This window comes from Drosophila biarmipes, chromosome 2L (genome assembly GCF_025231255.1).
Source record: "Drosophila biarmipes strain raj3 chromosome 2L, RU_DBia_V1.1, whole genome shotgun sequence".
Lineage (NCBI taxonomy): Eukaryota > Metazoa > Arthropoda > Insecta > Diptera > Drosophilidae > Drosophila > Drosophila biarmipes.
In genome coordinates this window covers 24,821,387-24,847,066 of record NC_066612.1, presented here as the reverse complement: position 1 = coordinate 24,847,066, position 25,680 = coordinate 24,821,387, and the positions used below count along the sequence as shown (strand labels likewise).

Sequence of the window (25,680 nt, the reverse complement as noted above, 5' to 3'; positions counted from 1 at the left end):
AGATCTAATTTTTTACTTAAGGAATTGTTTATAAAACTTAACGATAATTCTAAAAGGCCATCTACAAAATCATGGGCGGATGAAGGCATAGCGACAATTGAGTCTGTAGGAGGAGACCAGGAAATATAAGATAGATAAATAGGGTCTTATATCGAACCTTTATGCTTGGTCGATCTTCGACGAGCATCTTGGCTGTTTTCTTTCAATCACTGTGTACATGCATTTGAGGATCATAACTTACACAGATTTTGACAAAGAGTTTGACAATGTTCGTCGCTCTGCTCTTAATGCTTTACTTTCCAAACTTGGCTTTTACTTCTCATTTCTTGACTGGATAGCACCGTATTTGGATAATCGACGTTATCAAGTTGAAGTAGATGGTGCCTTATCCCATACATAATAGGCGACATCTGTACTATCTCAGGGTAACTCACTTGGCCCTCTACTTTTTAATATTTTAATAAATGACAATTCTGCCTGTATCGATTTTTCTAACTTTCTTCTTTATGTGGATGATCTGAAGATTTATAGGACTGTCAGTATCATAAATGGTTCGATATTTCTTCAATCTGACCTAGAGAGTATCTGTATGTGGGTTTCCAAGAGAATTCGTTGGTTTGCTATGCAAAACGTACTATAACCATTCCAACCTCTTATCATATCAATAACCACCCTCTCTCTGTTTTGAATGAAATATTTTATCTGTGGATATTATTTAATGAAAACTTTTGTTATAACGAACACTTGAATTTCTCATTACCAAAAGCATATACAATGGTAGGCCATGTTAAGCGAAACACGCTCTTATTCAATGATCCGTTATCTAGACTGTCGCTTACTCTGATTTTGTCCGTTCTAGGGTTGAATATGCATTCTTTGTTTTCCTCGCGAAGTGTTCAGATCAATGGGATTGAGAGGTTGCAAAAAAAGTTTTTGAAGTTTGCATTGCAATCCTTGCATTTTAACGAAACTGCGCCACCCTAAGCTGGTCAGTGTTCCCTGCCTAATTCTTTTTCCTTGAAGGATCGCCGTACAATTGCTGGCCTTATCTATCTGAATGATTTGCTTGTAGAAAATATTGATTGCCCTTGCCTTATGGGATACTTTAATTTTAATAGAGGAATATCCGTATCTTAGTTCCCTTCATCGACCGTGCTGTTAGGACAAACTATGCACGCAATGAGCCATTAACAAGGGCTCTGAGAATATTAAATTCCATGTCTTAAGGAATATTTTTAATACATTTCCGATAATAGATTAAAGTTCATTAGTTGTAGCGGGATAAGGATTTATCCATCGGCAATAATAAATAAATACAACAAAAAAATAAAAAAAAACATATTTACCAGTTCTGAAAACTGCCTGAGCATTAAGCGTCTTTTGTGCGTATCGAAACTCCATTGACGGTCGCGGAAATTTTAGATAATGGTAAAATATTTTGAAGTACTATTTACGCCTTTCAAGCAAGATTTTTCTAAATACCAAAAGTACTTGGGCCGAGGGAGAAGCGTCCGATGTTCAGGCACCATTTTTGCCGGCATAAGCTACGTCGTATTCGGGTCGTGGGATCTTGCTAAGTCCTCTCCTCTCCAACATAACGAGAATAAATATTTAAAGTGCCCGGAAAAATAATATTAGTGCGTAAAGTTTGTCAATCGTCAGTCCACACTGCCCCATAAGCTTAGCTTATGGTCGTGATCGGGCTGTGATTCGGCTATATTCCCTCCCCTTCACACGTTCGTGTGCCAATGGATAGTCGCGGGCCGCGCAACACTATCCCCTATTGTAAAGGTTGTCCGTCGTAAGTAATATAATTGTCGCTCAGAGGGCTCTTGCAATTGTACATACAACTACGAGGCTGATACTCGCCGATGAAATATTAAATTTAAATATTATATATGAATAAAAGTAAAAAAAGAAAACGTAGAAATAGGATTAAAGAACTAAGGGCTATATAAAAATAGTTATTTTGGGTAAGATTAATTCTTTGTCTTAACTAGGAAAATATGTTCTTGCCTAGACGAGAGAAAACAGTGACTGTAGGAACTGTTGATATTATGGTCGCCTTTTGAGTTCTATTACATTGAATGAGTGGTGAAAATTCTAGACGGAAGGTCTCAATATATAACTCCTCTAAATCATCTACAGCTATGGGTAGGGATGTTTTAGATAGTAAATATTGAACTCTTACGTTTAAATGTGGATCATTATCTAAGGTTCTTTCTAATACTTGAGCTGTAATCATATTGCACGGATATATACATATACATATAGATTTATTCATAAAAGTAAAAACTTCGTTCCGACACACTTACCCCTCTTTTCAATCCTGTCCGATGATATCTCAACGCTCCGGATCCTATTTGATGGCGGCATCACAAAAACATAACACGAGAATTACGTTACACAAAAAAATAGCACTATAGCTGTATAGACATGTATGTATGTATGCATCGTACGGGAGTTTTTCAGCGGCACACGTCAGTATCAATGCTTGAGCTTGTCAGTGCAGCTCCAATTTTTTGTATGAGTTATCGGTTCTACTTCACTTGCATTGAAAACTGCATGCACTTGCTGTTTTATTGCTATTGTTAATAGCGATTCAATTTTGTTTGTAATTATTTGCCACCTATTTCCCTTTTATTGGTTGATTGTCTTTTTTTTAAGCACTTTTGCCTCGACTGCCTTTTCTTTCTTAGGCTCTGATGTGGGTCACTACTTTTTCCAGGGCGTGAAACTGGTCGCGGCGTTTCTGAGTGGAACGTCTGTACACCTAAAGGATCACTATAATCAGGAGTAGTCCAACTACGAGCTTCATGGTCTTGTTCACATCCTGAACATCATCCTTGTGGTCAACGATGTTCACGGTGTTAATGACATTGGTGGGGTGGGTGATACTTCTTACCTAGGTGTTCCCACCTAGGGATAATATGCCGATTTGCAATTTCTTCTGCTTTTACTAGCCTGAGTTTGGCTAGTCACATGCACCCCTCCCTCCGTCTCAAGATTTATTGTTTGTTTCTACATGTTAATCTTCTTTACATGGAGGGCGTACGTAACAGGCTTGAAGTGATCGATGCGGAACGCATGTAATGACTTCGCAAAAGGAATCTCTTCTTTTTCTGTTTTCTTTTTCTCAGGCGCCCATTGACGTGTGGCTTCGACCCACGCCTCCTACCCAGCCTTAGATGAGTTAGTCGGGCTTATTATATAATCTGTGTATCATAGCAGTGTATTATTACATAAGATACTATTGCATTGGTTGCTGAAAAATAAAAGCTTTCCAGCCTCACACGGAAACTTACATGTATACATTTATACCCGTAAACGGAGAAAGAAAAATAGGAGGAAAGCTAAAAAACATTCGGAGATAGTTAGGTGCCTTCACCACAGTTTTCTTATGACCGGGGGCTACTCAGCTGGATTGTTTTTTTTTTATTTTACAAGTATGGGTTTTTTTGTTTGGTTTTTGTTCATTTTTCTAGTTTTCTTAATATTAACAGTGTATCCGGGTCCTTCGCCGGATTTCTGTTGTTTGCGTGTTGGCTTGGTCTTGGGTGATGGCCTGGCATATTTGTATCCAGTATTGCTTGATACCCTCCTCCTCAAGCTATAAGCTCCGCCTCAAGCCGTTCATCCACTCGATCAGGAGTGCCAGATAAGACGCTTCGTTCTCACACCACACCTGTAGCTTGAGGAGCCGGCATAGCGTTCTGGAGGGTTGTCTGAGGGTGCATCGTATCTGGTAACATTTCGGTCACTGGTTCTACTCATCATGTGATCGGGAGTTCCTACTCTTTTGTGCAATCCTGCAGTTCTGGGCTTATCATTTTTTATGTGTCGTCGGATTACGCGACATACAGGTCTTTGGCATGAAATACTCCTACACTTTTTCCGGCTGCATCTCTGAGCTCATTAAGCACTTTGCCCTTGCGTTGAAGTACAACTCAACGAATTCGGTTTGAGCCATGCTTGGCATTATATCCGACAGCTTTTTTATTCTGCTTATAGTTTTTCCTGTAGACAAAATATCCTAGGGAAAATTCTACTTCCTTGCTGCGGGTGCTATGTGCCCTTTCCGGGCGTTCATGAGTTCGGTTGAGTCCCTGGGTCACTTTTTGGCTTATCTGAGTGTCTCCTGCCGGTATACCACCTAGCTTCCATAAAACCGGATAAGCTGTTCCATGAGTAACCATACGCGTACGAATTCTTGCATTGAAACTAATTATAAAACTTTTCCTTTCAACTATTACAAATACGGGGTTTTTATAGGCTTCTTTGGTATACTAAAGGTCCGCAATAATTGTAAAATTAGTAACCTAGCTAAATTGTTTAAAAAAATCATTTTCAAAATATTATCTTTATTAATATATATGGATATATGGATATTTTAACTATAGAATAGTCGAGATAGAGTCGTACTCAATAGCAGAACGTGTACAGTACGCTTTATGTTACCATTGGAAATATAATATTATATTCAACCTCATTATCCTTAATAAAACCTATACCGCTCGATAAAGCCAACCCTTTTCATTTAAGTTTTTGTATAAAAATAGTACCAAGCATTGTTCTACGATTTACAAGTGTAGGTAAATTAAGCAATTTTATTCTACACTGGTAGGAAGGTACGTTTTGATCCCAGTTCAAACTAACATTTTTTTTGTACCGACTCAATAGCAACAATATTCCAAAATAAGACGGACAAGGGAAGTAAGAAATAATTTTGTCGTATAATTGTGATCAAATTCTTTTGACCAACGCTTTATAAACCCGAGAACACTCATGGCTTTGTTAACGGTGGACATAATGTGGCAGTCAAATTTAAGTTTAGGGTCCAGAAGAACACCTAAATCGTTAACAGAATATATACGGTCAAGTGGCGTACTTTTAAGAAAGTAACTGATAATCGTAGTAGTACCCCTATAAAAAGCCATAACGTTGCATTTAAGGTAGTTCAAATTTAAAAGGTTGTACTCTCACCATCCATGAAAACAATTAATATCTGACTGTAAGTTAAATCCCGACGCTATATCATTATATGTTAAACAAAGCTTAACATCATCAGCATACATTAGACCACGAGAATATGTTATGATTGAGGGAAGATCGTTAATAAACAAAGTAAACAGTAAAGAGCACAAATGACTACCCTGAGGCACTCCAGATGTCACCTAGATCAATTTTGAAACAGCATTCTTGAATATAACCCTCTACGTCATACCATTCAAGTAACATGAAATCCAAGATAATAGATTACGAGGAAACCCAAGCTGAACTAATTTAAATAAAAGAAGAGAGTGGTTAACGGAGTCAAAGGTCTTACTAAAATCTGTATATACAATGTCACTCTGCATTTTTTTTTAAGCCATTTATTAGATGTCAATTCAAAAAGATTGGTGGTGGTCGATCTTCGCTTAACAAAACCATGCTGACACGTTGATATAAGCGTGTAACATAAATGTTGCAAATGAGAAGGGATAATGCGTTCAAATGCTTTAGGAATTGCCGACAATCTAGAAATACCTCTATAATTTTGGGCATCCGCCTTCACACCTTTTTTATCCTTTTTTTAAAAGTTTAAGAATCGGTTTGCAAATGGTTAACGCACAAAACTTAAGCACACATCCAGTAAGTCCATCTGGACCGGGAGAACAAGTAGGCGTTGTTGTTGGTAAATCTCTTAAGAGAGAGCCTTCGGTGATCACAGGGGGAAAAATACAATTTGCCCTATTTAAGGAACCAAGCTGTCGAACTATAAGTAGTTAGGAAAAACTCCTCCTACCCAGCCTTAGATGAGGTAGTCGGGTTTATTATATAATCTGTGTATCATGGCAGTGTATTATTATACGTGTATTATTATACGATAAGATACTATTGCATTGGTTGCTGAAAAATAAAAGCTTTCCAGCCAACATATTATACCTGTAAACGGAGAAAGAAAAATAGAAGGAAAGCTAAAAAACATTCGGAGATAGTTATTAGGTGCCTTCACCACAGTTTTCTTATGACCGGGGGCTACTCAGCTTTCTGGAGGGTTGTCTGAGGGTGCATCGTATCTGGTAACATTTCGGTCACTGGTTGGGGTTTTCATAGCAGCGGCAGGCTTCGTTGATGACGTGTTCTACTCATCATCCTACTCTTTTGTGCAATCCTGCAGTTCTGGGCTTATCATTTTGTTTGTGTCGTCGGATTACGCGACATACAGGTCTTTGGCATGAAATACTCCTACACTTTTTCCGGCTGCATCGCTGAGCTTATTAAGCGCTTTGCCCTTGCGTTGAAGTATAACTCAACGAATTCGGTTTGAGTCAAGCTTGGCATTATATCCGAAAGCTTTATTATTCAGCTTATAGTTTTTCCTGTAGACAACATATACTACGGAAAATTCTACTATCTTGCTGAGGGTGCTTTATGCCCTTTTCGCGCGTTCATGAGTTCGATTGAGTCCCTGGGTCACTTTTTGGCTTATCTGGGAGTCGCCTGCCGGTATACCACCTGCTTCCGTAAAACCGGATAGGCTGTTCCATGAGTAACCATACGCGTACGAATTCTTGCATTGAAACTAATTATAAAACTTTTCCTTTCAACGATTTCAAATACTAGGCTTCCTTGGTATACTAAAGGACTGCAAAAATACAAAAACCTTACGAACAACTACTACAAAAAATATTCCAAGACACATAACCCAGCAGATGGTGAAATATATTGGCAGCACAAACGTGAGTTTGAGTTTTTTAATAAATTTCTATATAACCAATACTTTTGTGAAGTTGATCATACCTTCAACATTGTCATACTTTGAGGTTGTTGACTGTTTTTTTTCGAACATGAAACCTTCCGTTGTTTGGTATGACCAGGAAACTTTAAATTCAATTCCAGAAATTTATAACATTGAAAGGCTGGACATAACATATGGTGACACTTCTGAAGCAATTAGTTATTTTGATGATTCTCCAAGGCTAGACTTTGATGTAGTTTTTTATTCTTCCTTAAGAATTGTGTTGCCAGCCATTACCTACCCTGCAAATTATGTTCTCTTTCCTTTTGTCTCAATGTAGATCCCCTGGTAGATGAACAATTTTAAGAGTCATGCAGGTCCAAAGGGAGGAAGTAAATTTGATATATTTAAATATAGGCCAATTGTAAAATTTGTAACCTATCTAAATTGTTCGAAAAAATCATTTTCAAAACATTATCTTTATTAATATATATGGAAGTTGATGCACTTCGAACAGTACAAACAAGTGGCCCAACGACACCAAGCTCGTGCTTGTTACGCGCGGGGCCCTTTTATCAATTTCGGCAAAAAATGCGAGTTCGCCAGGAAGATACATAAAACAGAGACGGGACACAAATGAAAATGAAAGGCAAAGTAAGAATGAAGCAAATGAGTTAAAATATTAGTTTTAAATACCGGAATAGAAGTTTAAATGCAAAACATATCTGCAGAATCAATGTCACCTCTTATATGTGAACAGCGCCTAATTTAGAATATAATCATCTGCCCTAGAATAGTGTTGATAAGTCCTTTTTGGTAGAACAGACATTGTAACTATAGAATAGTCGAGACAGAGTCGTACTCAATAGCAGAACGTGTGCAGAGCGCTTTATGTTACAATTGGAAATGTAATATTATATTCAACCTCATTATAGTAATAAAACCTAGTAATAAAACCACTCGATAAAGCCAACCCTTTTCATTTAAGATTTTGTATAAAAATAGTACCAAGCATTGTTGTACGATTTACAAGCGTAGGTAAATAAAGCAATTTTAATCTACACTGGTAGGAAGGTACTTTTTCAACCCAGTTCAACATAACATTACGGTCAATACGGTCGATGTGCACTTGATATTGTGGACACCAAACCGACGAACAATATTCCAAAATAGGACGGACAAGGGAGGTAAAAAATAATTTGGTCGTATAAGGGGGATCAAATTCTTTTGATAAACCCAAGAACACTCATGGCTTTGTTAACGGTGGACATAATGTGGCAGTCAAATTTAAGTTTAGGGTCCAGAAGAACACCTAAATCGTTAAAAGAATATATACGGTCAAGCGGCGTACTTTTAAGAAAGTAACTGATAAACGTAGGAGTACCCCTATAAAAAGCCATTACGTTGCATTTAAGGCAGTTCAAATTTAAAAGGTTGTACTCACACCATCCATAAAAACAATCAATATCTGACTGTAAGTTAAATCCCGACGCTATATCATTATATGATAAACAAAGCTTAACATCATCAGCATACATTAGTACACGAGAATGTGTTATGATTGAGAGAAGATCGTTAATAAACAAAGTAAACAGCAAAGGGCCAAAATGACTACCCTGAGGCACTCCAGATGTCACCTAGATCAATTTTGAAACAGCATTCTTGAATATAACCCTCTAAGTCCTACCATTCAAGTAACATGAAAGCCAAGATAATAGATTACCAGGAAACCAAAGCTGATTTAATTTAAATAAAAGAAGAGAGTGGTTAACGGAGTCAAAGATCTTACTAAAATCTGTATATACAATGTCAGTCTGCATTTTTTTAAGCCATTTAATAGATGTCAATTCAAAAAGATTGGTGGTGGTCGATCTTCGCTTAACAAAACCATGCTGACACGTTGATATAAGCGTGTAACATAAATGTTGCAAATGAGAAGGGATAATGCGTTCAAATGCTTTAGGAATTGCCGACAATCTAGAAATACCTCTATAATTTTGGGCATCCGCCTTCACACCTTTTTTATCCTTTTTTTAAAAAGTTTAAGAATCGGTTTGCAAATGGTTAACGCACAAAACTTAAGCACACATCCAGTAAGTCCATCTGGACCGGGAGAACAAGTAGGCGTTGTTGTTGGTAAATCTCTTAAGAGAGAGCCTTCGGTGATCACAGGGGAAAAAATACAATTTGCCCTATTTAAGGAACCAAGCTGTCGAACTATAAGTAGTTAGGAAAAACTCCTCCTACCCAGCCTTAGATGAGGTAGTCGGGTTTATTATATAATCTGTGTATCATGACAGTGTATTATTACATAAGATACTATTGCATTGGTTGCTGAAAAATAAAAGCTTTCCAGCCAACATATTATACCTGTAAACGGAGAAAGAAAAATAGAAGGAAAGCTAAAAAACATTCGGAGATAGTTATTAGGTGCCTTCACCACAGTTTTCTTATGACCGGGGGCTACTCAGCTTTCTGGAGGGTTGTCTGAGGGTGCATCGTATCTGGTAACATTTCGGTCACTGGTTGGGGTTTTCATAGCAGCGGCAGGCTTCGTTGATGACGTGTTCTACTCATCATCCTACTCTTTTGTGCAATCCTGCAGTTCTGGGCTTATCATTTTGTTTGTCGTCGGATTACGCGACATACAGGTCTTTGGCATGAAATACTCCTACACTTTTTCCGGCTGCATCGCTGAGCTTATTAAGCGCTTTGCCCTTGCGTTGAAGTATAACTCAACGAATTCGGTTTGAGTCAAGCTTGGCATTATATCCGAAAGCTTTATTATTCTGCTTATAGTTTTTCCTGTAGACAACATATCCTACGGAAAATTCTACTATCTTGCTGAGGGTGCTATATGCCCTTTTCGCGCGTTCATGAGTTCGGTTGAGTCCCTGGGTCACTTTTTGGCTTATCTGGGAGTCGCCTGCCGGTATACCACCTGCTTCCGTAAAACCGGATAGGCTGTTCCATGAGTAACCATACGCGTACGAATTCTTGCATTGAAACTAATTATAAAACTTTTCCTTTCAACGATTTCAAATACTAGGCTTCCTTGGTATACTAAAGGACTGCAAAAATACAAAAACCTTACGAACAACTACTACAAAAAATATTCCAAGACACATAACCCAGCAGATGGTGAAATATATTGGCAGCACAAACGTGAGTTTGAGTTTTTTAATAAATTTCTATATAACCAATACTTTTGTGAAGTTGATCATACCTTCAACATTGTCATACTTTGAGGTTGTTGACTTTTTTTTTCGAACATGAAACCTTCCGTTGTTTGGTATGACCAGGAAACTTTAAATTCAATTCCAGAAATTTATAACATTGAAAGGCTGGACATAACATATGGTGACACTTCTGAAGCAATTAGTTATTTTGATGATTCTCCAAGGCTAGACTTTGATGTAGTTTTTTATTCTTCCTTAAGAATTGTGTTGCCAGCCATTACCTACCCTGCAAATTATGTTCTCTTTCCTTTTGTCTCAATGTAGATCCCCTGGTAGATGAACAATTTTAAGAGTCATGCAGGTCCAAAGGGAGGAAGTAAATTTGATATATTTAAATATAGGCCAATTGTAAAATTTGTAACCTAGCTAAATTGTTCGAAAAAATCATTTTCAAAAAATTATCTTTATTAATATATATGGAAGTTGATGCACTTCGAACAGTACAAACAAGTGGCCCAACGACACCAAGCTCGTGCTTGTTACGCGCGGGGCCCTTTTATCAATTTCGGCAAAAAATGCGAGTTCGCCAGGAAGATACATAAAACAGAGACGGGACACAAATGAAAATGAAAGGCAAACTAAGAATGAAGCAAATGAGTTAAAATATTAGTTTTAAATACCGGAATAGAAGTTTAAATGCAAAACATATCTGCAGAATCAATGTCACCTCTTATATGTGAACAGCGCCTAATTTAGAATATAATCATCTGCCCTAGAATAGTGTTGATAAGTCCCTTTTGGTAGAACAGACATTGTAACTATAGAATAGTCGAGACAGAGTCGTACTCAATAGCAGAACGTGTGCAGAGCGCTTTATGTTACAATTGGAAATGTAATATTATATTCAACCTCATTATACTTAATAAAACCTATACCACTCGATAAAGCCAACCCTTTTCATTTAAGATTTTGTATAAAAATAGTACCAAGCATTGTTGTACGATTTACAAGCGTAGGTAAATTAAGCAATTTTAATCTACACTGGTAGGAAGGTACTTTTTCAACCCAGTTCAACATAACATTACGGTCAATACGGTCGATGTGCACTTGATATTGTGGACACCAAACCGACGAACAATATTCCAAAATAGGACGGACAAGGGAGGTAAAAAATAATTTGGTCGTATAAGGGGGATCAAATTCTTTTGATAAACCCAAGAACACTCATGGCTTTGTTAACGGTGAACATAATGTGGCAGTCAAATTTAAGTTTAGGGTCCAGAAGAACACCTAAATCGTTAAAAGAATATATACGGTCAAGCGGCGTACTTTTAAGAAAGTAACTGATAAACGTAGGAGTACCCCTATAAAAAGCCATTACGTTGCATTTAAGGCAGTTCAAATTTAAAAGGTTGTACTCACACCATCCATAAAAACAATCAATATCTGACTGTAAGTTAAATCCCGACGCTATATCATTATATGATAAACAAAGCTTAACATCATCAGCATACATTAGTACACGAGAATGTGTTATGATTGAGAGAAGATCGTTAATAAACAAAGTAAACAGCAAAGGGCCAAAATGACTACCCTGAGGCACTCCAGATGTCACCTAGATCAATTTTGAAACAGCATTCTTGAATATAGCTCTCTAAGTCCTACCATTCAAATAACATGAAATCCAAGATAATAGATTACCAGGAAACCAAAGCTGATCTAATTTAAATAAAAGAAGAGAGTGGTTAACGGAGTCAAAGATCTTACTAAAATCTGTATATACAATGTCAGTCTGCATTTTTTTTAAGCCATTTAATAGATGTCAATTCAAAAAGATTGGTGGTGGTCGATCTTCGCTTAACAAAACCATGCTGACACGTTGATATAAGCGTGTAACATAAATGTTGCAAATGAGAAGGGATAATGCGTTCAAATGCTTTAGGAATTGCGCACAATTTAGAAATACCTCCATAATTTTGGGCATCCGCCTTCACACCTTTTTTATCCTTTTTTTAAAAAGTTTAAGAATCGGTTTGCAAATGGTTAACGCACAAAACTTAAGCACACATCCAGTAAGTCCATCTGGACCGGGAGAACAAGTAGGCGTTGTTGTTGGTAAATCTCTTAAGAGAGAGCCTTCGGTGATCACAGGGGGAAAAATACAATTTGCCCTATTTAAGGAACCAAGCTGTCGAACTATAAGTAGTTAGGAAAAACTCCTCCTACCCAGCCTTAGATGAGGTAGTCGGGTTTATTATATAATCTGTGTATCATGGCAGTGTATTATTACATAAGATACTATTGCATTGGTTGCTGAAAAATAAAAGCTTTCCAGCCAACATATTATACCTGTAAACGGAGAAAGAAAAATAGAAGGAAAGCTAAAAAACATTCGGAGATAGTTATTAGGTGCCTTCACCACAGTTTTCTTATGACCGGGGGCTACTCAGCTTTCTGGAGGGTTGTCTGAGGGTGCATCGTATCTGGTAACATTTCGGTCACTGGTTGGGGTTTTCATAGCAGCGGCAGGCTTCGTTGATGACGTGTTCTACTCATCATCCTACTCTTTTGTGCAATCCTGCAGTTCTGGGCTTATCATTTTGTTTGTGTCGTCGGATTACGCGACATACAGGTTTTTGGCATGAAATACTCCTACACTTTTTCCGGCTGCATCGCTGAGCTTATTAAGCGCTTTGCCCTTGCGTTGAAGTATAACTCAACGAATTCGGTTTGAGTCAAGCTTGGCATTATATCCGAAAGCTTTATTATTCTGCTTATAGTTTTTCCTGTAGACAACATATCCTACGGAAAATTCTACTATCTTGCTGAGGGTGCTATATGCCCTTTTCGCGCGTTCATGAGTTCGGTTGAGTCCCTGGGTCACTTTTTGGCTTATCTGGGAGTCGCCTGCCGGTATACCACCTGCTTCCGTAAAACCCGATAGGCTGTTCCATGAGTAACCATACGCGTACGAATCCTTGCATTGAAACTAATTATAAAACTTTTCCTTTCAACGATTTCAAATACTAGGCTTCCTTGGTATACTAAAGGACTGCAAAAATACAAAAACCTTACGAACAACTACTACAAAAAATATTCCAAGACACATAACCCAGCAGATGGTGAAATATATTGGCAGCACAAACGTGAGTTTGAGTTTTTTAATAAATTTCTATATAACCAATACTTTTGTGAAGTTGATCATACCTTCAACATTGTCATACTTTGAGGTTGTTGACTGTTTTTTTTCGAACATGAAACCTTCCGTTGTTTGGTATGACCAGGAAACTTTAAATTCAATTCCAGAAATTTATAACATTGAAAGGCTGGACATAACATATGGTGACACTTCTGAAGCAATTAGTTATTTTGATGATTCTCCAAGGCTAGACTTTGATGTAGTTTTTTATTCTTTTTTAAGAATTGTGTTGCCAGCCATTACCTACCCTGCAAATTATGTTCTCTTTCCTTTTGTCTCAATGTAGATCCCCTGGTAGATGAACAATTTTAAGAGTCATGCAGGTCCAAAGGGAGGAAGTAAATTTGATATATTTAAATATAGGCCAATTGTAAAATTTGTAAGCTAGCTAAATTGTTCGAAAAAATTATTTTCAAAACATTATCTTTATTAATATATATGGAAGTTGATGCACTTCGAACAGTACAAACAAGTGGCCCAACGACACCAAGCTCGTGCTTGTTACGCGCGGGGCCCTTTTATCAATTTCGGCAAAAAATGCGAGTTCGCCAGGAAGATACATAAAACAGAGACGGGACACAAATGAAAATGAAAGGCAAAGTAAGAATGAAGCAAATGAGTTAAAATATTAGTTTTAAATACCGGAATAGAAGTTTAAATGCAAAACATATCTGCAGAATCAATGTCACCTCTTATATGTGAACAGCGCCTAATTTAGAATATAATCATCTGCCCTAGAATAGTGTTGATAAGTCCCTTTTGGTAGAACAGACATTGTAACTATAGAATAGTCGAGACAGAGTCGTACTCAATAGCAGAACGTGTGCAGAGCGCTTTATGTTACAATTGGAAATGTAATATTATATTCAACCTCATTATAGTAATAAAACCTAGTAATAAAACCACTCGATAAAGCCAACCCTTTTCATTTAAGATTTTGTATAAAAATAGTACCAAGCATTGTTGTACGATTTACAAGCGTAGGTAAATTAAGCAATTTTAATCTACACTGGTAGGAAGGTACTTTTTCAACCCAGTTCAACATAACATTACGGTCAATACGGTCGATGTGCACTTGATATTGTGGACACCAAACCGACGAACAATATTCCAAAATAGGACGGACAAGGGAGGTAAAAAATAATTTGGTCGTATAAGGGGGATCAAATTCTTTTGATAAACCCAAGAACACTCATGGCTTTGTTAACGGTGAACATAATGTGGCAGTCAAATTTAAGTTTAGGGTCCAGAAGAACACCTAAATCGTTAAAAGAATATATACGGTCAAGCGGCGTACTTTTAAGAAAGTAACTGATAAACGTAGGAGTACCCCTATAAAAAGCCATTACGTTGCATTTAAGGCAGTTCAAATTTAAAAGGTTGTACTCACACCATCCATAAAAACAATCAATATCTGACTGTAAGTTAAATCCCGACGCTATATCATTATATGATAAACAAAGCTTAACATCATCAGCATACATTAGTACACGAGAATGTGTTATGATTGAGAGAAGATCGTTAATAAACAAAGTAAACAGCAAAGGGCCAAAATGACTACCCTGAGGCACTCCAGATGTCACCTAGATCAATTTTGAAACAGCATTCTTGAATATAGCTCTCTAAGTCCTACCATTCAAATAACATGAAATCCAAGATAATAGATTACCAGGAAACCAAAGCTGATCTAATTTAAATAAAAGAAGAGAGTGGTTAACGGAGTCAAAGATCTTACTAAAATCTGTATATACAATGTCAGCCTGCTTTTTTTTTAAGCCATTTAATAGATGTCAATTCAAAAAGATTGGTGGTGGTCGATCTTCGCTTAACAAAACCATGCTGACACGTTGATATAAGCGTGTAACATAAATGTTGCAAATGAGAAGGGATAATGCGTTCAAATGCTTTAGGAATTGCGCACAATTTAGAAATACCTCCATAATTTTGGGCATCCGCCTTCACACCTTTTTTATCCTTTTTTTTAAAAAGTTTAAGAATCGGTTTGCAAATGGTTAACGCACAAAACTTAAGCACACATCCAGTAAGTCCATCTGGACCGGGAGAACAAGTAGGCGTTGTTGTTGGTAAATCTCTTAAGAGAGAGCCTTCGGTGATCACAGGGGGAAAAATACAATTTGCCCTATTTAAGGAACCAAGCTGTCGAACTATAAGTAGTTAGGAAAAACTCCTCCTACCCAGCCTTAGATGAGGTAGTCGGGTTTATTATATAATCTGTGTATCATGGCAGTGTATTATTACATAAGATACTATTGCATTGGTTGCTGAAAAATAAAAGCTTTCCAGCCAACATATTATACCTGTAAACGGAGAAAGAAAAATAGAAGGAAAGCTAAAAAACATTCGGAGATAGTTATTAGGTGCCTTCACCACAGTTTTCTTATGACCGGGGGCTACTCAGCTTTCTGGAGGGTTGTCTGAGGGTGCATCGTATCTGGTAACATTTCGGTCACTGGTTGGGGTTTTCATAGCAGCGGCAGGCTTCGTTGATGACGTGTTCTACTCATCATCCTACTCTTTTGTGCAATCCTGCAGTTCTGGGCTTATCATTTTGTTTGTGTCGTCGGATTACGCGACATACAGGTTTTTGGCATGAAATACTCCTACACTTTTTCCGGCTGCATCGCTGAGCTTATTAAGCGCTTTGCCCTTGCGTTGAAGTATAACTCAACGAATTCGGTTTGAGTCAAGCTTGGCATTATATCCGAAAGCTTTATTATTCTGCTTATAGTTTTTCCTGTAGACAACATATCCTACGGAAAATTCTTGCTTTATGCCCTTTTCGCGCGTTCATGAGTTCGGTTGAGTCCCTGGGTCACTTTTTGGCTTATCTGGGAGTCGCCTGCCGGTATACCACCTGCTTCCGTAAAACCCGATAGGCTGTTCCATGAGTAACCATACGCGTACGAATCCTTGCATTGAAACTAATTATAAAACTTTTCCTTTCAACGATTTCAAATACTAGGCTTCCTTGGTATACTAAAGGACTGCAAAAATACAAAAACCTTACGAACAACTACTACAAAAAATATTCCAAGACACATAACCCAGCAGATGGTGAAATATATTGGCAGCACAAACGTGAGTTTGAGTTTTTTAATAAATTTCTATATAACCAATACTTTTGTGAAGTTGATCATACCTTCAACATTGTCATACTTTGAGGTTGTTGACTGTTTTTTTTCGAACATGAAACCTTCCGTTGTTTGGTATGACCAGGAAACTTTAAATTCAATTCCAGAAATTTATAACATTGAAAGGCTGGACATAACATATGGTGACACTTCTGAAGCAATTAGTTATTTTGATGATTCTCCAAGGCTAGACTTTGATGTAGTTTTTTATTCTTCCTTAAGAATTGTGTTGCCAGCCATTACCTACCCTGCAAATTATGTTCTCTTTCCTTTTGTCTCAATGTAGATCCCCTGGTAGATGAACAATTTTAAGAGTCATGCAGGTCCAAAGGGAGGAAGTAAATTTGATATATTTAAATATAGGCCAATTGTAAAATTTGTAACCTATCTAAATTGTTCGAAAAAATCATTTTCAAAACATTATCTTTATTAATATATATGGAAGTTGATGCACTTCGAACAGTACAAACAAGTGGCCCAACGACACCAAGCTCGTGCTTGTTACGCGCGGGGCCCTTTTATCAATTTCGGCAAAAAATGCGAGTTCGCCAGGAAGATACATAAAACAGAGACGGGACACAAATGAAAATGAAAGGCAAAGTAAGAATGAAGCAAATGAGTTAAAATATTAGTTTTAAATACCGGAATAGAAGTTTAAATGCAAAACATATCTGCAGAATCAATGTCACCTCTTATATGTGAACAGCGCCTAATTTAGAATATAATCATCTGCCCTAGAATAGTGTTGATAAGTCCCTTTTGGTAGAACAGACATTGTAACTATAGAATAGTCGAGACAGAGTCGTACTCAATAGCAGAACGTGTGCAGAGCGCTTTATGTTACAATTGGAAATGTAATATTATATTCAACCTCATTATAGTAATAAAACCTAGTAATAAAACCACTCGATAAAGCCAACCCTTTTCATTTAAGATTTTGTATAAAAATAGTACCAAGCATTGTTGTACGATTTACAAGCGTAGGTAAATAAAGCAATTTTAATCTACACTGGTAGGAAGGTACTTTTTCAACCCAGTTCAACATAACATTACGGTCAATACGGTCGATGTGCACTTGATATTGTGGACACCAAACCGACGAACAATATTCCCAAATAGGACGGACAAGGGAGGTAAAAAATAATTTGGTCGTATAAGGGGGATCAAATTCTTTTGATAAACCCAAGAACACTCATGGCTTTGTTAACGGTGGACATAATGTGGCAGTCAAATTTAAGTTTAGGGTCCAGAAGAACACCTAAATCGTTAAAAGAATATATACGGTCAAGCGGCGTACTTTTAAGAAAGTAACTGATAAACGTAGGAGTACCCCTATAAAAAGCCATTACGTTGCATTTAAGGCAGTTCAAATTTAAAAGGTTGTACTCACACCATCCATAAAAACAATCAATATCTGACTGTAAGTTAAATCCCGACGCTATATCATTATATGATAAACAAAGCTTAACATCATCAGCATACATTAGTACACGAGAATGTGTTATGATTGAGAGAAGATCGTTAATAAACAAAGTAAACAGCAAAGGGCCAAAATGACTACCCTGAGGCACTCCAGATGTCACCTAGATCAATTTTGAAACAGCATTCTTGAATATAACCCTCTAAGTCCTACCATTCAAGTAACATGAAAGCCAAGATAATAGATTACCAGGAAACCAAAGCTGATTTAATTTAAATAAAAGAAGAGAGTGGTTAACGGAGTCAAAGATCTTACTAAAATCTGTATATACAATGTCAGTCTGCATTTTTTTAAGCCATTTAATAGATGTCAATTCAAAAAGATTGGTGGTGGTCGATCTTCGCTTAACAAAACCATGCTGACACGTTGATATAAGCGTGTAACATAAATGTTGCAAATGAGAAGGGATAATGCGTTCAAATGCTTTAGGAATTGCCGACAATCTAGAAATACCTCTATAATTTTGGGCATCCGCCTTCACACCTTTTTTATCCTTTTTTTAAAAAGTTTAAGAATCGGTTTGCAAATGGTTAACGCACAAAACTTAAGCACACATCCAGTAAGTCCATCTGGACCGGGAGAACAAGTAGGCGTTGTTGTTGGTAAATCTCTTAAGAGAGAGCCTTCGGTGATCACAGGGGAAAAAATACAATTTGCCCTATTTAAGGAACCAAGCTGTCGAACTATAAGTAGTTAGGAAAAACTCCTCCTACCCAGCCTTAGATGAGGTAGTCGGGTTTATTATATAATCTGTGTATCATGACAGTGTATTATTACATAAGATACTATTGCATTGGTTGCTGAAAAATAAAAGCTTTCCAGCCAACATATTATACCTGTAAACGGAGAAAGAAAAATAGAAGGAAAGCTAAAAAACATTCGGAGATAGTTATTAGGTGCCTTCACCACAGTTTTCTTATGACCGGGGGCTACTCAGCTTTCTGGAGGGTTGTCTGAGGGTGCATCGTATCTGGTAACATTTCGGTCACTGGTTGGGGTTTTCATAGCAGCGGCAGGCTTCGTTGATGACGTGTTCTACTCATCATCCTACTCTTTTGTGCAATCCTGCAGTTCTGGGCTTATCATTTTGTTTGTCGTCGGATTACGCGACATACAGGTCTTTGGCATGAAATACTCCTACACTTTTTCCGGCTGCATCGCTGAGCTTATTAAGCGCTTTGCCCTTGCGTTGAAGTATAACTCAACGAATTCGGTTTGAGTCAAGCTTGGCATTATATCCGAAAGCTTTATTATTCTGCTTATAGTTTTTCCTGTAGACAACATATCCTACGGAAAAATCTACTATCTTGCTGAGGGTGCTATATGCCCTTTTCGCGCGTTCATGAGTTCGGTTGAGTCCCTGGGTCACTTTTTGGCTTATCTGGGAGTCGCCTGCCGGTATACCACCTGCTTCCGTAAAACCGGATAGGCTGTTCCATGAGTAACCATACGCGTACGAATTCTTGCATTGAAACTAATTATAAAACTTTTCCTTTCAACGATTTCAAATACTAGGCTTCCTTGGTATACTAAAGGACTGCAAAAATACAAAAACCTTACGAACAACTACTACAAAAAATATTCCAAGACACATAACCCAGCAGATGGTGAAATATATTGGCAGCACAAACGTGAGTTTGAGTTTTTTAATAAATTTCTATATAACCAATACTTTTGTGAAGTTGATCATACCTTCAACATTGTCATACTTTGAGGTTGTTGACTTTTTTTTTCGAACATGAAACCTTCCGTTGTTTGGTATGACCAGGAAACTTTAAATTCAATTCCAGAAATTTATAACATTGAAAGGCTGGACATAACATATGGTGACACTTCTGAAGCAATTAGTTATTTTGATGATTCTCCAAGGCTAGACTTTGATGTAGTTTTTTATTCTTCCTTAAGAATTGTGTTGCCAGCCATTACCTACCCTGCAAATTATGTTCTCTTTCCTTTTGTCTCAATGTAGATCCCCTGGTAGATGAACAATTTTAAGAGTCATGCAGGTCCAAAGGGAGGAAGTAAATTTGATATATTTAAATATAGGCCAATTGTAAAATTTGTAACCTAGCTAAATTGTTCGAAAAAATCATTTTCAAAAAATTATCTTTATTAATATATATGGAAGTTGATGCACTTCGAACAGTACAAACAAGTGGCCCAACGACACCAAGCTCGTGCTTGTTACGCGCGGGGCCCTTTTATCAATTTCGGCAAAAAATGCGAGTTCGCCAGGAAGATACATAAAACAGAGACGGGACACAAATGAAAATGAAAGGCAAACTAAGAATGAAGCAAATGAGTTAAAATATTAGTTTTAAATACCGGAATAGAAGTTTAAATGCAAAACATATCTGCAGAATCAATGTCACCTCTTATATGTGAACAGCGCCTAATTTAGAATATAATCATCTGCCCTAGAATAGTGTTGATAAGTCCCTTTTGGTAGAACAGACATTGTAACTATAGAATAGTCGAGACAGAGTCGTACTCAATAGCAGAACGTGTGCAGAGCGCTTTATGTTACAATTGGAAATGTAATATTATATTCAACCTCATTATACTTAATAAAACCTATACCACTCGATAAAGCCAACCCTTTTCATTTAAGATTTTGTATAAAAATAGTACCAAGCATTGTTGTACGATTTACAAGCGTAGGTAAATTAAGCAATTTTAATCTACACTGGTAGGAAGGTACTTTTTCAACCCAGTTCAACATAACATTACGGTCAATACGGTCGATGTGCACTTGATATTGTGGACACCAAACCGACGAACAATATTCCAAAATAGGACGGACAAGGGAGGTAAAAAATAATTTGGTCGTATAAGGGGGATCAAATTCTTTTGATAAACCCAAGAACACTCATGGCTTTGTTAACGGTGAACATAATGTGGCAGTCAAATTTAAGTTTAGGGTCCAGAAGAACACCTAAATCGTTAAAAGAATATATACGGTCAAGCGGCGTACTTTTAAGAAAGTAACTGATAAACGTAGGAGTACCCCTATAAAAAGCCATTACGTTGCATTTAAGGCAGTTCAAATTTAAAAGGTTGTACTCACACCATCCATAAAAACAATCAATATCTGACTGTAAGTTAAATCCCGACGCTATATCATTATATGATAAACAAAGCTTAACATCATCAGCATACATTAGTACACGAGAATGTGTTATGATTGAGAGAAGATCGTTAATAAACAAAGTAAACAGCAAAGGGCCAAAATGACTACCCTGAGGCACTCCAGATGTCACCTAGATCAATTTTGAAACAGCATTCTTGAATATAGCTCTCTAAGTCCTACCATTCAAATAACATGAAATCCAAGATAATAGATTACCAGGAAACCAAAGCTGATCTAATTTAAATAAAAGAAGAGAGTGGTTAACGGAGTCAAAGATCTTACTAAAATCTGTATATACAATGTCAGCCTGCTTTTTTTTTAAGCCATTTAATAGATGTCAATTCAAAAAGATTGGTGGTGGTCGATCTTCGCTTAACAAAACCATGCTGACACGTTGATATAAGCGTGTAACATAAATGTTGCAAATGAGAAGGGATAATGCGTTCAAATGCTTTAGGAATTGCGCACAATTTAGAAATACCTCCATAATTTTGGGCATCCGCCTTCACACCTTTTTTATCCTTTTTTTTAAAAAGTTTAAGAATCGGTTTGCAAATGGTTAACGCACAAAACTTAAGCACACATCCAGTAAGTCCATCTGGACCGGGAGAACAAGTAGGCGTTGTTGTTGGTAAATCTCTTAAGAGAGAGCCTTCGGTGATCACAGGGGGAAAAATACAATTTGCCCTATTTAAGGAACCAAGCTGTCGAACTATAAGTAGTTAGGAAAAACTCCTCCTACCCAGCCTTAGATGAGGTAGTCGGGTTTATTATATAATCTGTGTATCATGGCAGTGTATTATTACATAAGATACTATTGCATTGGTTGCTGAAAAATAAAAGCTTTCCAGCCAACATATTATACCTGTAAACGGAGAAAGAAAAATAGAAGGAAAGCTAAAAAACATTCGGAGATAGTTATTAGGTGCCTTCACCACAGTTTTCTTATGACCGGGGGCTACTCAGCTTTCTGGAGGGTTGTCTGAGGGTGCATCGTATCTGGTAACATTTCGGTCACTGGTTGGGGTTTTCATAGCAGCGGCAGGCTTCGTTGATGACGTGTTCTACTCATCATCCTACTCTTTTGTGCAATCCTGCAGTTCTGGGCTTATCATTTTGTTTGTGTCGTCGGATTACGCGACATACAGGTTTTTGGCATGAAATACTCCTACACTTTTTCCGGCTGCATCGCTGAGCTTATTAAGCGCTTTGCCCTTGCGTTGAAGTATAACTCAACGAATTCGGTTTGAGTCAAGCTTGGCATTATATCCGAAAGCTTTATTATTCTGCTTATAGTTTTTCCTGTAGACAACATATCCTACGGAAAATTCTACTATCTTGCTGAGGGTGCTATATGCCCTTTTCGCGCGTTCATGAGTTCGGTTGAGTCCCTGGGTCACTTTTTGGCTTATCTGGGAGTCGCCTGCCGGTATACCACCTGCTTCCGTAAAACCCGATAGGCTGTTCCATGAGTAACCATACGCGTACGAATCCTTGCATTGAAACTAATTATAAAACTTTTCCTTTCAACGATTTCAAATACTAGGCTTCCTTGGTATACTAAAGGACTGCAAAAATACAAAAACCTTACGAACAACTACTACAAAAAATATTCCAAGACACATAACCCAGCAGATGGTGAAATATATTGGCAGCACAAACGTGAGTTTGAGTTTTTTAATAAATTTCTATATAACCAATACTTTTGTGAAGTTGATCATACCTTCAACATTGTCATACTTTGAGGTTGTTGACTGTTTTTTTTCGAACATGAAACCTTCCGTTGTTTGGTATGACCAGGAAACTTTAAATTCAATTCCAGAAATTTATAACATTGAAAGGCTGGACATAACATATGGTGACACTTCTGAAGCAATTAGTTATTTTGATGATTCTCCAAGGCTAGACTTTGATGTAGTTTTTTATTCTTTTTTAAGAATTGTGTTGCCAGCCATTACCTACCCTGCAAATTATGTTCTCTTTCCTTTTGTCTCAATGTAGATCCCCTGGTAGATGAACAATTTTAAGAGTCATGCAGGTCCAAAGGGAGGAAGTAAATTTGATATATTTAAATATAGGCCAATTGTAAAATTTGTAAGCTAGCTAAATTGTTCGAAAAAATTATTTTCAAAACATTATCTTTATTAATATATATGGAAGTTGATGCACTTCGAACAGTACAAACAAGTGGCCCAACGACACCAAGCTCGTGCTTGTTACGCGCGGGGCCCTTTTATCAATTTCGGCAAAAAATGCGAGTTCGCCAGGAAGATACATAAAACAGAGACGGGACACAAATGAAAATGAAAGGCAAACTAAGAATGAAGCAAATGAGTTAAAATATTAGTTATAAATACCGGAATAGAAGTTTAAATGCAAAACATATCTGCAGAATCAATGTCACCTCTTATATGTGAACAGCGCCTAATTTAGAATATAATCATCTGCCCTAGAATAGTGTTGATAAGTCCCTTTTGGTAGAACAGACATTGTAACTATAGAATAGTCGAGACAGAGTCGTACTCAATAGCAGAACGTGTGCAGAGCGCTTTATGTTACAATTGGAAATGTAATATTATATTCAACCTCATTATAGTAATAAAACCTAGTAATAAAACCACTCGATAAAGCCAACCCTTTTCATTTAAGATTTTGTATAAAAATAGTACCAAGCATTGTTGTACGATTTACAAGCGTAGGTAAATAAAGCAATTTTAATCTACACTGGTAGGAAGGTACTTTTTCAACCCAGTTCAACATAACATTACGGTCAATACGGTCGATGTGCACTTGATATTGTGGACACCAAACCGACGAACAATATTCCAAAATAGGACGGACAAGGGAGGTAAAAAATAATTTGGTCGTATAAGGGGGATCAAATTCTTTTGATAAACCCAAGAACACTCATGGCTTTGTTAACGGTGGACATAATGTGGCAGTCAAATTTAAGTTTAGGGTCCAGAAGAACACCTAAATCGTTAAAAGAATATATACGGTCAAGCGGCGTACTTTTAAGAAAGTAACTGATAAACGTAGGAGTACCCCTATAAAAAGCCATTACGTTGCATTTAAGGCAGTTCAAATTTAAAAGGTTGTACTCACACCATCCATAAAAACAATCAATATCTGACTGTAAGTTAAATCCCGACGCTATATCATTATATGATAAACAAAGCTTAACATCATCAGCATACATTAGTACACGAGAATGTGTTATGATTGAGAGAAGATCGTTAATAAACAAAGTAAACAGCAAAGGGCCAAAATGACTACCCTGAGGCACTCCAGATGTCACCTAGATCAATTTTGAAACAGCATTCTTGAATACAACCCTCTACGTCATACCATTCAAGTAACATGAAATCCAAGATAATAGATTACGAGGAAACCCAAGCTGAACTAATTTAAATAAAAGAAGAGAGTGGTTAACGGAGTCAAAGGTCTTACTAAAATCTGTATATACAATGTCACTCTGCATTTTTTTTTAAGCCATTTATTAGATGTCAATTCAAGAAGATTGGTGGTGGTCGATCTTCGCTTAACAAAACCATGCTGACACGTTGATATAAGCGTGTAACATAAATGTTGCAAATGAGAAGGGATAATGCGTTCAAATGCTTTAGGAATTGCGCACAATTTAGAAATACCTCCATAATTTTGGGCATCCGCCTTCACACCTTTTTTATCCTTTTTTTAAAAAGTTTAAGAATCGGTTTGCAAATGGTTAACGCACAAAACTTAAGCACACATCCAGTAAGTCCATCTGGACCGGGAGAACAAGTAGGCGTTGTTGTTGGTAAATCTCTTAAGAGAGAGCCTTCGGTGATCACAGGGGGAAAAATACAATTTGCCCTATTTAAGGAACCAAGCTGTCGAACTATAAGTAGTTAGGAAAAACTCCTCCTACCCAGCCTTAGATGAGGTAGTCGGGTTTATTATATAATCTGTGTATCATGGCAGTGTATTATTACATAAGATACTATTGCATTGGTTGCTGAAAAATAAAAGCTTTCCAGCCAACATATTATACCTGTAAACGGAGAAAGAAAAATAGAAGGAAAGCTAAAAAACATTCGGAGATAGTTATTAGGTGCCTTCACCACAGTTTTCTTATGACCGGGGGCTACTCAGCTTTCTGGAGGGTTGTCTGAGGGTGCATCGTATCTGGTAACATTTCGGTCACTGGTTGGGGTTTTCATAGCAGCGGCAGGCTTCGTTGATGACGTGTTCTACTCATCATCCTACTCTTTTGTGCAATCCTGCAGTTCTGGGCTTATCATTTTGTTTGTGTCGTCGGATTACGCGACATACAGGTTTTTGGCATGAAATACTCCTACACTTTTTCCGGCTGCATCGCTGAGCTTATTAAGCGCTTTGCCCTTGCGTTGAAGTATAACTCAACGAATTCGGTTTGAGTCAAGCTTGGCATTATATCCGAAAGCTTTATTATTCTGCTTATAGTTTTTCCTGTAGACAACATATCCTACGGAAAATTCTTGCTTTATGCCCTTTTCGCGCGTTCATGAGTTCGGTTGAGTCCCTGGGTCACTTTTTGGCTTATCTGGGAGTCGCCTGCCGGTATACCACCTGCTTCCGTAAAACCCGATAGGCTGTTCCATGAGTAACCATACGCGTACGAATCCTTGCATTGAAACTAATTATAAAACTTTTCCTTTCAACGATTTCAAATACTAGGCTTCCTTGGTATACTAAAGGACTGCAAAAATACAAAAACCTTACGAACAACTACTACAAAAAATATTCCAAGACACATAACCCAGCAGATGGTGAAATATATTGGCAGCACAAACGTGAG

General features: G+C 37.3%; 1 protein-coding gene across 50 annotated transcripts in view; it reads left to right on the top strand.

The window, feature by feature from the left end:
- Window positions 1–25,680, top strand: part of LOC127010712 (uncharacterized) — a 93,139-nt gene that overhangs the window by 24,360 nt on the left and 43,099 nt on the right. For 4 of the 50 annotated variants that reach the window (XM_050885255.1, XM_050885256.1, XM_050885257.1 and 1 more), the window contains exons 3-5: window positions 6,607–6,722; window positions 9,771–9,886; window positions 12,931–13,046. In XM_050885255.1, the coding sequence (XP_050741212.1) occupies window positions 6,607–6,722; window positions 9,771–9,886; window positions 12,931–12,948 (250 nt within the window). In that variant the 3' untranslated portion in view covers window positions 12,949–13,046. Of the gene's footprint in view, window positions 1–6,606; window positions 6,723–9,770; window positions 9,887–12,930; window positions 13,047–16,082; window positions 16,199–19,246; window positions 19,363–22,407; window positions 22,524–25,559; window positions 25,676–25,680 lie in introns of all 50 variants that reach the window. The other 46 variants (XM_050885233.1, XM_050885259.1, XM_050885260.1 and 43 more) reach the window with 33 other exon arrangements.